This window comes from Asterias rubens, chromosome 14 (genome assembly GCF_902459465.1).
Source record: "Asterias rubens chromosome 14, eAstRub1.3, whole genome shotgun sequence".
Lineage (NCBI taxonomy): Eukaryota > Metazoa > Echinodermata > Asteroidea > Forcipulatida > Asteriidae > Asterias > Asterias rubens.
In genome coordinates this window covers 8933791-8945148 of record NC_047075.1, presented here as the reverse complement: position 1 = coordinate 8945148, position 11358 = coordinate 8933791, and the positions used below count along the sequence as shown (strand labels likewise).

Below are 11358 nucleotides of genomic sequence, written 5' to 3'. Positions count from 1 at the left end.
TCTTTCTCTCTTTCTGATTTTTTTTTAAAGAGATTCTTTACTAAAAATCTTGAAATTTTAATTATTGTACTGATCAATCGCAGCTTGAATATTTTAAAATTTGAATAAAATGTGTTAGTGTTTTTTAAAAATGGTCTCTCAGATAAATTTGTTTTACCAATAATATATCGATACAATTAACACCAGTACAATGAAATCTTACACAACAGCAGATCTAGCCCTAGCGGCCTTACACTTTTGTATTGTATCTGTGTACAGAGGAATAATCTCCAATATAGGGCTCGTGCAGATCTTAATTAAAGGAACACGTTGCCTTGGATCGGTCGAGTTGGTCTTTGAAAATCGTCTTGGAACCGTTTGTTATCAAATCGATATGGTTAGAAATATGTTGTAAAAGTAGAATACAATGATCTACACAAATATGCCTCGAAATTGCGTGGTTTTCGTTTTACCTCCTCGACAAACACGGTCGGACATTCATGGGAGTCAAAACTTTGACTCCCATAAATGGCCGACCGTGTTAGTTCGCGACGTAAAATGAAAACCGTGCAATTTTGAGTGATACTTGTGTGGATCATTATATTCTACTTTTAAAACATCTTTCTAACCATATGTATTTCATAACAAACGGTTTCAAACGCTTTTCATAGACCAACTCGTCCGATCCAAGGCAACGTGTTCCTTTAAATAAGTTACAAATAAGGCACAAGTGCACATCGAATGTGACAGAAGTTCATCAATCGAGATCAGCGATTTGAAAGGTTTTTGTGAAAGTATTCCCTCGTATAGCATTCCCTCGTAGCTTAAAGCTGTTGGAGTTACAATGTGTTTTTTATTTTAAAGGCCAGACACAATCTTTCCCTGACCAGGCTGGCTTGTTTCCAGTGTCCAGACATATAGTGTAAAATGTCAGTGTTGGATTATAAACCCAAATGACTTGAAAACACCTCGGTAGCACCTTGTTGTAATTTTTGTTGTAACCTATATTAATTATAATTGTTTTCTTGGTGTTCCGTGTTTTTATCGAAGGTCTTTTGTTGCATTTGTGCCTTTTACAATTGTCTATATTTTTTAACATAGTTATTGTAATGTTTGTAATTCAAAAACAATCAACCTTTTGAAATGTTTTTTTTTAATAAACCAATAAACCAATAATAATAACAAACCAAGGTCGACAAGGTAAACTGACCAAGGAACCTGCAGCCGATTTCACGAAACGCTAACATTAATCCTATCTCGAGTTTAGGACAAGTAACCCGTCCTAACTTCTCTGGATTATGATCTTAACTCGTCTTAAGTCCTAAGATTAATCCAAAGGTAGGAAGAGTTTGTTGAAATCTACCGTCGCAACGGCTGGTAACATTGGCAACTCTTTAGTTTTTGACCACGGTTCCCAACGTTTTAAATTGGAGTAGTTTAAAGGTTTGGAAAACAGGACCAGGTGAAGTTTTTCTTCAACGGGAAAGTGTTTGTTTACAATTAATTCTAAAGAGCAATGCTTCTTAAATATAACTGATACATTGCAAATGGTGGCATCACAATATTACTTTCTAAAGTACTATATTATACATGTAAACGGTTGTTAAGATCAATTTATAAAAGAAACCATTCTTAAAACAGAAGTTCTATTTTTTTCTTCAAATCAAATACAATGTTATTTGCTTTAAGTTGATCCTAATTGATAGATTCAAGTCTAGACAATCCCCCCATGCGTTTCCCTAAACTGTTGAGTAACTTGTTAACCAATTTAGTTTGAGGATTCCCTTCATTACGAAAGTACAATATTTTGTTTAGGTTCGATAACTTCTTCTGAATTTTAAAAATGGTTTCAGCAGCTATCTGCGAAATACAATGAGGTACGTACCACGGTTACAACAATGCTTAATAATTAAGTGCAAATTTTAATAACTTCAAAATTAAGGCAAGCCTGGTAAATTTTGTAAATTGTATTCATTCCAAAGTCATATGTAATCCGCCGTGTATTCCTAACCCATCTTTGTTTTCATTCAATGTGCATGTCAAATCCAATGAGAGGCAGTAGACACTATTGGTAATTACTCAAAATAATTTTTAGCATAAAACCTTTCTTGACTACGAGTAATGGGGAGATGTGATAGTATAAAACATAGTGAGAAACGGCTCCCTCTGAAGTAAAGTAGGTTACGAGAAAAAAGTAATTTTCCCGAATTTGATTTCGAGACCTCAGACTTAGAATTTGAGGTCTCGAAATCCGCCGTATATTCCTAACCCCATCTTTGTTTTCATTCAATGTGCATGTCAAATTCCATGATTAAGACTGCGGTTGTTACACTCTACGTTCCCAGTAAAGCTTTACATCCAATATAAGAAGCACCAAGTCATATAGCAACTGGTCCGCTCTCATTGGTCTGTGATCTTGCTACTATTTAAGTAAAGGCGATTTTGTTCCCTTTAACAAAAGTGCATCCACAACTTGTACTCATTGTTTCTCCTCAAGAAATTAGAAAGGAGATGGATCATTCTGACCCGCTGCTCGTTGTAGCGATGTTGTGTTAGGAATCAAGGCAGCTTAATCAGTGGGCTAGCTTGTTACACGAATGCTTCAATGAGAAACAGTTGCCATTGCGTTTGTACTGACCTATGCAAAATGTATTTTTTAAACCTCAAGCCCGATTGAAAACCCAGCAAACTGACCCTACGGTACCAGCTCATTCGAACAACAGAACTGTGTGAGCTGTAAAAATACAATCCTAAAATAAGTTTTTGAAAAAATGATAAATATGCCCTTTTACTTTTTAAACAGTGTAGCATGTGTTTGACACCCGTCTGTTTTGATAATGTTGTTACATCCAACTGAGTCTACATGAATTCATTTTGGTAATATTTGAAGTTTTAACTGGACTGCTGGACACTATTGGTAATTACTCAAAATATTTACTAGCATTAATTACTCGGTAATGAGTAATGGGGAGAGGTTGTGGGAAACGGCTCCCTCTTAAGTGACGTAGTTTTCGAGAAAGAAGTCATTTTCAAATAGTTTGATTTCGAGACCTTATAATTATATTTTGAGGTCTCGAAATCAAGCATTTGAAAGCACACAACTTCATGTGACAAGTTTTTTTGTTCATAGTTATTTCGCAACTTCGACGACTAATTGAGCTCAAATTTTCACAGGTTTGTATTTTATGAATATGTTGATATATACCGAGCGAGATAAGTGCATGGTCTTTGACAATTACCAATAGTGTCCTGTGTCTTTAAAGGCTAAACATTTTTTTTGTTAGTTGTTGGCTTAGCTTCTATTTTGTGATTGAACAGTCCACATACCACGGTTTTGGTTACCTGTTTAAGTCTGAGCTGAATAGATAACCAATTTGATGGATAATTGTACCAATATACGAGTCTGCGTTGGCTTATCATTTGATTGTCAAGGGACACTGCAAATTTCATCCTCAATTTTTTTCTTAGCCACGAGGAGGAGATTTGCGGCGTATTTTGATTTCAGTCTTTGCAATACGAGACCCATTCCATTCAGTAGCTCTAATGACTCGTTTGTATGGACCCATAGTATCTTCAGGTTGGATATATTCAGCATTAAGGTTATTATCTACACCAGGTATACCAGAGCATCTATTAAACCACCATCCTCCTTCACTGTTCAGACTTGGGCAGTTTGTTTCGTCTTGGTTATTATCTGTGTGATGGTGAATGATGAAGGCTTGACTGTTGGCAGTCTCAAGAATATCATCTGGAAAACATAAGAAAGTACAAATAATCAACATTCAAAAATACCTCAGACAGATTGGCTTTTTCTATTGGCGGCGAACATTTCACATGGGGTGTTTAAAAAGTTGATAAAAGCACAGCCAGAGCTGTTTGTAACCGATTGTTTTCGGATAGCATTTGTGCGGGTTAGCACATGCTATCCAAAAACTGTCTCAAAGAAATGCACCGCACGGTCATGACCCTACCGGTTTGAAATGGCCGTTTAAGAACTCGTCACCACCCATTTATTCCCCTACTATTATTTGATGTTCTTTTATTTAAATACGTTTAAGTGGCTGGAAAGCTATAGTTTTTTGGGGGGATAAAATTAAATAACTCCACGCGTGTTCTAGAATCTAAGTAAATTTAAAAGTGTGAATTAGTACGCGTCTTTGGCTCCACCACACATTGTGTCAAACTTGTAAACACTTTAAAGATTTGTTTTACACAAGATTTGTTGATTGTTTGTTTTTATTTATACATTACGATTAAAGGCGAATCAAATAGTAAAACGAAATCGGCGGTTGGACTTGAAATTCTGTAATGTTACTAAAACCGAGAAACTTACTTCTGCATCCAATGAGTTCAATGCTCACAGCTGGATATCCGACGTCTGTTTGAGTCACACGGATGAAGCGTGCTCGGATCGGCTCTTCAAAAGGGTTCTTTACCGGTGCGGTTGGATTCGTGTAACCATGGAATGTCTGTAGCACAGGAGATAGAACACCATGATAAGGCACAGTTTTGTTTATTGAAACATTTGCCTTGAACACAAAAGGTTTTAAATGCAAAGTAATACACATCGAAAAGTTCATAATGAAGCAATGTTCTTTGTACGTACGAGTTACTGGGATTAACGATTATCTCTGTTTAAAACTAGTTGAGAAACAAAAGTATTCTTTACCGTGCGGTTTTCTCCATGTTACCATAAAGTCTGTAGCACAGGATATAGAACACCATGATCAAGGCCAGTTTTGGTTTTATTGAACCAAATTTGCCTTACAAACAATAGGTTTTATATACAAAGTAATACAACATGAAATGTTCATGTTGCAATGTTCTTTGTACTACGAGTTTCTGGGATTACCGATTGTCTCTGTTTAAAACTAGTTGAGAAACAAGTCCAGCAGAATGAAAATAGCCAATTTGAAGAACCATTTTGTTGTGCAATGACGAAACCATTTACCTGAGGTTCTCCTGCAGGTGCTCCCTTGTGGCTAACATAGACCCAGGTAACGTTGTCGAGGCTGTATTCTACTTGAAATGACGGTTCATTTTTCCCTTGAGCTATGACTCCCTCAACTAGAGTTACCAACACTAGGTCAATCTGAAGCCGTGGTGATTCGTCTGGAATGATATGGGCTTCATTAAGAAGGCGTTGTCCACATACCCAACGTACTGTAAAAAAAACATGTTTTGATTACTGACATTATCATCAATCTGTGTAAGTTAAATGTAAATGTAAATCGGTACACTTTGTGTTTTGTGTTACAAAAAGTACCCCGATCCTTTTAGTGAGATTATGTACAATAAGCCTGACGTTTGAAAAAGTGGTGATTGATTGAAACAATACCTCTGCATCCAATAAGCTCAATACGTAGGGCTGGGCGGTTGCTCCAGGCTGTAGGTCTGATGCGGATGTACCGTGCTTGAATAGGCTGCTGTAATATATTGGTGACTGGGGTGTTCCCATCAGTGTTGCCAATGAAAGTCTGTAACAAAATGTAAACCAGAGGTGGAGACAATAATAAATACAAATGATAATTAACATTTTGGTTATAAATAATGGCTGTGCTGCATTATTGGAGTGTCTATGTTTTTAATGAATATTGGTAACTGGGGTGTTTCTATCAGTGTTGCCAACGAATGTCTGTAAAAAAACAGGGGTGGAAAAAATAAAGAAATAAAAATGATAGTTAAGCTTTTGGTCATGAATAATAGTTGTACAGCTTGATTGGAGTGTCGATGTTTATAAGGAATACATGTTAGGTTGGAGAGTGTCTTTGCTGAGTACTCTTACCTGTGGAGTAGAGTCCCCATTAACATACAGCCATGCAGTGCCATCAATGCTGTATTGTACCTGGTAGTGTGTCACACAGCGATCACTGTATGGACTGCCCTGTGTGACGACGCCCTCAATATGCATGGGGTCTAAACCCATATATACTTGAAGCCATGAACCAACGAACTGTCCCCTAGCTGGGTACCAACAACGGTTCAGATTCAGTCGTGCATTACTTAGCGGATAATCTGAACTCCACTGACTAGATGCTGTGATCCTATCATCAGGAATACTCACGTCTTCCATTCCTAGCTTATGTCCACAATATCTACCAACTGGAAATAAAAAACAAAACAGTTTAGCATTTAATTATTTTAAGTAACTGTTGAATTAATTATAGCTTCGTTTAGATTTTTGCCCGGAGACAACTAACGGATTTAGTTTTGTCGAATTAAATGTTAAATTGAATGGCGGTTTTGAAACGTTAACATAAAGCAAGATAGAAATTAAGAACAGGCCCGTCAAAACGTCGTTTGTGTTTTACAAACAAATATTTTACAATTTGTTCTTGTAACTGTAAATGGAGCTTTTAAAATAACCTTGATATACTATAATATAATCAGTGGAGCCATGGTAATAGTATCCACAATATCTGGTAACTAGAAACTGTTGATGACATTATAATAGTTTTCGTTTGAACTTTTCTCAGTAGTCGACAAACGGTAAATATATTTTGCCAAATTTAATTTTAAATTGAATGGCGGTTTTGAAATGTCAGCATTAAATGCAACAACATATTTGAGAACATGCCCTTCAAAACATCGTCTATGAATTTACAGACAAATGTTTAAGACTTTGTTAAACACTACATTAAATTGAGCCTTGAATATAGCCATAATCCATAAGTGGAGCACTGGTCATGGTGAATAAAAATCAAACGTACACATACCACTTTGTTGTATCCCGGAGTGCTCCAGAAACAAAGTGTAAGCGTCAGGTCCGACGTGAAACTGTTTCTTCAGCAAATGTCCCGTGATGTTATCTTCATTAGTTAGGTCAAGACGGATTGCCCAGTTCCCTTCAGCATCAGTCAGATTATGAAGAATCTCATTGCCAAGCCAGAACTCACCATCCATTGACCCAAAGCCTTTCTTGTATTCTGCCCAACTGCGGTTGAAACTGACCGATCCGTCATAGCGTCGCTGGACCACCTTTAAATAAACGTATCATTTTTTTGTTGAGATCATTTTCATCGACAGTCAGATTGATCTTCGTTTAGCTTTTTGAACAGGTTACTTCAAAATGAAGAAGAAATCGGTAAACTCTTTTTTTCTTTTCCTGGTAAAGTGAAGCAAATTTAAGCAAAATTATTACAAATTATATTTAGGGAGGCGTGGGCGAAAAGCAATCTTTTTTTCTTAAAGTTATTACAAAAAGTGTGGATCAGTTTTGATTTTGAAGAACCGATTTATTGTCATGCAGTGGTTTCTAGTTGAATAAAGTCAAAAGTAAACAAATATTAACGCCACTAGTCTATATTTTCTCATTATAAAATACACAATTAAAACATCATTTGAAAACGTAAGTTTTAAAATTTTCGTGTGAATTTTTTTCAACAAACGCTTAAATAGTTAAGGTGTGGTTACAGAGAATTGGTCATACCATTAAAACATTATGTAATCGCAATTAAAACACTATATGGATCCAGCATGTACAATTCTTTTTACCAGGCCGGCTCGGAGGGTTAAGTACATTATCTCATTTGTTAACAGTTCTGAAAAGTATTGATTTGTCGTGCCATACAACATCATACAAGTCAGTTCTTTGGATGGTTTGAAGCTGGAGAGAGTTCTTTTTAGTCTGAGGTGAGGTAGAAGAGCATTTCAATTAGATGGGCCAGAATGTTCAAAGGAACGGTCTACCCAAGTGTGTTTATTGGCGTAATGTAACCTTGAGAGCATCAAGCATGTTTGGATACAACTAAAGTTCAATAAGATTTTGCTTTGGAGTTGGCGGATTGTTTAAGACGTCTTTGAATTACATGAGTGAGATGCATTCCCAAAGGAGTGCTGTACTTACAATCCAGCCGGTATGCTTCGTCATATCACAAAACACCTTTATTCCTTCATCATTCTGGAAGGGATGGATAGTGTAGATGCCATCCACTTTATGACCAGCATCCAACAAAGCCTGACAGTCTGGGGGAATAAACAGAACGATTTTAACTAATTTAAAATAATCGAAACCTATTTCGTAATAAATAAGATATGTGATTAGTTTTATTTAAAGCCACAGTACCCGGCGTTGCTACCTTTTTTGTATTCCTATTTAAATGTCGAGAGAAAACATGTTTCCCATTAAAACTGTAAATGTATAAGCGTCTCACACAGACGTTCTTTGACTTTAATCGTTATATGCTTAACTTTGATTTTGAAACAAGTATTAAGCTCAATGCATTAGCTGACTTACTGCAAAAAGTGTTAAGCTTGATTATACACATCGGTGTTAGGGTGAAAAGCGAAATATTATATTTCGTTCACCCGATGCATACACATCTAGCATCTATCGAATCGGTGCGGTGCCGACTGCTTAAGATTCGTAATGCGCTTCAAGCAATCGGGCATAGCTCGGTAGTCTGGTAGTGATACTAAAGGCCCGGTCACACATGCCTCGGTAACGATAACGAAAACGTTTTCAACACGCCCTCGATTGGTTGAATAAGCGTAGGCGTATTCTGTGCAGAGCAATTTAACCAACATAATGCCTTCTCGGTACGTCATTATCGTTTTTGTTATCTTTACAGTGGGACCGGCATATAATCTGTAGCAAGGTAAATGCAATTTTCTGTATCGAGTAGAATTTTTTTGGGTGTTTTGTTGGTGTTTTCCCCTGACGGGGGCTCGCTCGGTAGCCTAGTGGTATTACACCTGCTCTAGCCATGCAAAGGTCGTAGATTCTAAACCCACCCGAGACTTCTGCCCTAGTCTCCAAATCCTCTTACCCTGCATATGGCATTGATAATGATCATGTATATCTTCTTGGTCATCAGTGAAGATTGGTTCATCAGTGTAGCTGGGTTTAGTCTTTCTATTTGGAGCTACTTTAAACAGCCCTCCTGGTCGGATTGAGGTACAGGAACACATATCCTCAAATGGTTGGATCCATCGTAGTCGGTTTCCTTCATCTGGATCAGGTTCCTGGGTCAAGTAGCACACTTTAGTATCAGCTACGTCACTGGCACTCAGCAAATAAACTAACAACAGAAACAGATAAAACCACACTACTTGCAGTTAGATTTGGTTTATCTTATGGTTTGTATATTGTGTAGAGATTCTACTCATACGCAGTCTGAACTTGTTGGATGCAGACTGTTTCCGTATTTGGGATTAAAACAAGAAAGACAAACAGTATATTGCGATAAGAGTTTTACTTCAAGTTTAACTGTCGGCGCTCTAACATCTACTATCAGACCATAACACTGGCGGCCTCCGTCTTACTATGTTTGTGTCAATAGCATACACTTACAATCTGAATCACATTGAAGTATACGCTACAAAAATCGGTTCAAGTAAATGTTCTTGGTTCAACAAAAGCATGACACTTTACACACAATGATCAAGTCAACATTCTTTACACTTTCAGGGGTGGAGCCCATATGAACTGATACAAAAAGATATACAATGTGAAAAGAGCTTAATACACACTGCTGTACCGTCAAGTTCACCGTTTACTGTTTTATTTTATTTTATGATACATGCTTTGTTTACCACACAAGCAGGAAGAGATTGCTATAGCGAAGGTCTAAAGAAAGTTCAGGATGACAATACAATGTCAGTTGCTAGTTGCTTTTTCTACCGATGATGTATCGTGTAGCAACAATGTTTGGATTCGATATAGGCTTACTGTGTGAAATACCATTGCTCTCCTGGTGTAAGGTATTATTTTGTTTTAAAGACACCTATTGTTTAATTTGAGTTAATGAGTTTAATGAGTTCACCGACAGTCTTCTTTCTGTAACTCAGATGGTTGCTAAGATAAATATGTTACTAAGCAACTAAATATTTAAAGTTTTGTTTCTTTTTGATTACAATAATGGACGACCTTAGATATAATTTTACCAAAAATCATTCCCTTCCGTAGACCAACAGGCGTAGTAGAGTACAAGCAATAGTATAACAAATAGTGGATAAATAGATAGTTGGACGGTTGATTCTGAATTTGCATTCCCTGGCAACCAACACAAATATTGTTTTTCATTGTTTTCTTTTGACACTGATTGTCTTTGAAACATGTCTACTAATAGTTCTGATGTTTTGTAACATGGTACCAAACTATACGGGTGTGTACTATGGAGGCTTAGAAACCCCTTTTTGTTCAAAGATCATGCCTTAAAGTCACCTGGAAATATAATGTTTTTTTTCTTCAAACATTAGAGTAGAATTTATGTTAATGAACAATAAAATAATAGTGAACTGTTTACTCATATTCTGCTCATCAAAACACATATTTCAGTGACAAAAGTTTTATCTTGACAAAATACCACTTCCAGGTGACTAAAAACAGCGCCAGCCACCAACCCGGTCATCACCACGCAGTAAAGACCGGGTCCTCGCACTGTTATTCCCTAAGTAACATCGCGTAATCTATTTCTAAGCGCGCGCGTACACACAACCCACGCGCACCAAACAAAATTGTTCACAAAGTTTTTTGAAAAAAATATTTCAAACCTCGAATTTTCAATTGTGTCTATTCTTCTGACCTCACTAAGTCGAGTACGTGACGAAATTAGTCATAGGCTAAACACTATACCACTGTCAGACTGTCATTTGTTTCTTTATTGGAACCAGTGTGAAACTGTAATAAACAAGAATAAAACATACATTTAGTTATAAAGCATAACGTGAAGGAAGCCTTAAAATATAAAAAAGCTGACATGGAATGGGTAAAGTCACAAAAAGACCCTAACTCCATGCTGAAATACCAAACATAAGATTTGCCCAGTTTCCGGACAAACGTTGAACGTGTAGTGCCTTCGCAATGCACACATGGTAAAAAAGTACATGTAAAGCGCACATGTAGCCGATTTTGGCAACAACAGTTTTATGGAAAGTAAACTAGCCTGAAAACCCTAATAAATCGAGCGAGCTAGACAAGGAATGGTGTATACTAAGACGGAATGAAAACCTTACAGATTGTACTTGATCCAAGGGAAAAAACAAGGATATTGGGGCTCAAAACTGCAGAATTAGACGAAGGCTTTATAACGGGAAAATGATAGATGCGAGTAAAACAACTAAAAATAATGATCACTTGAGGGCTCTATCTACAAAGGCGAGAGGCCTATTAAGTTCTCGGGGCAAGACATCTATAATGGTATATTTTTTACGTTTTTTCACAAAAGGGCATTTATGAATGGAAATAAGAGAGTAGTGACTCGTTCTTAAACGTCCGTTTAAGAACTCGTCGCTACCTTTTTATTCCCTTATTATAAACTGAGCACGTGTCTACTTACATCATTTCGCAACATTGTCACATAAACTTGCCAGTAACAATGACTAAGCGAGCGTATACCCTAACCTTTGACTCGTCAATTAACTTATTTCGTGATGTAA

General features: G+C 36.8%; 1 protein-coding gene across 1 annotated transcript; it reads right to left on the bottom strand.

The window, feature by feature from the left end:
* Positions 1 to 3443: 3443 nt before the first annotated feature.
* LOC117299638 (adipocyte enhancer-binding protein 1-like) lies at positions 3444 to 5325 on the bottom strand. The gene is made up of 4 exons (XM_033783187.1): positions 5313 to 5325; positions 4931 to 5142; positions 4313 to 4448; positions 3444 to 3727 (listed from the first exon to the last, which is right to left on the bottom strand). Exons 1-4 carry the CDS (start codon positions 5323 to 5325, stop codon positions 3444 to 3446), a joined length of 645 nt encoding a protein of 214 aa, XP_033639078.1.
* Between the last annotated feature and the right edge of the window lie 6033 nt (positions 5326 to 11358).

Coding starts and splice junctions, on each gene's coding strand:
- LOC117299638 (XM_033783187.1), bottom strand. Junction 4,449..4,930: donor CACCTGCAGGAGAACCTCAG/GTAAATGGTTTC, acceptor CCTGTGCTACAG/ACATTCCATGGTTACACGAA. Junction 3,728..4,312: donor TGAACTCATTGGATGCAGAA/GTAAGTTTCTCG, acceptor TATGTTTTCCAG/ATGATATTCTTGAGACTGCC.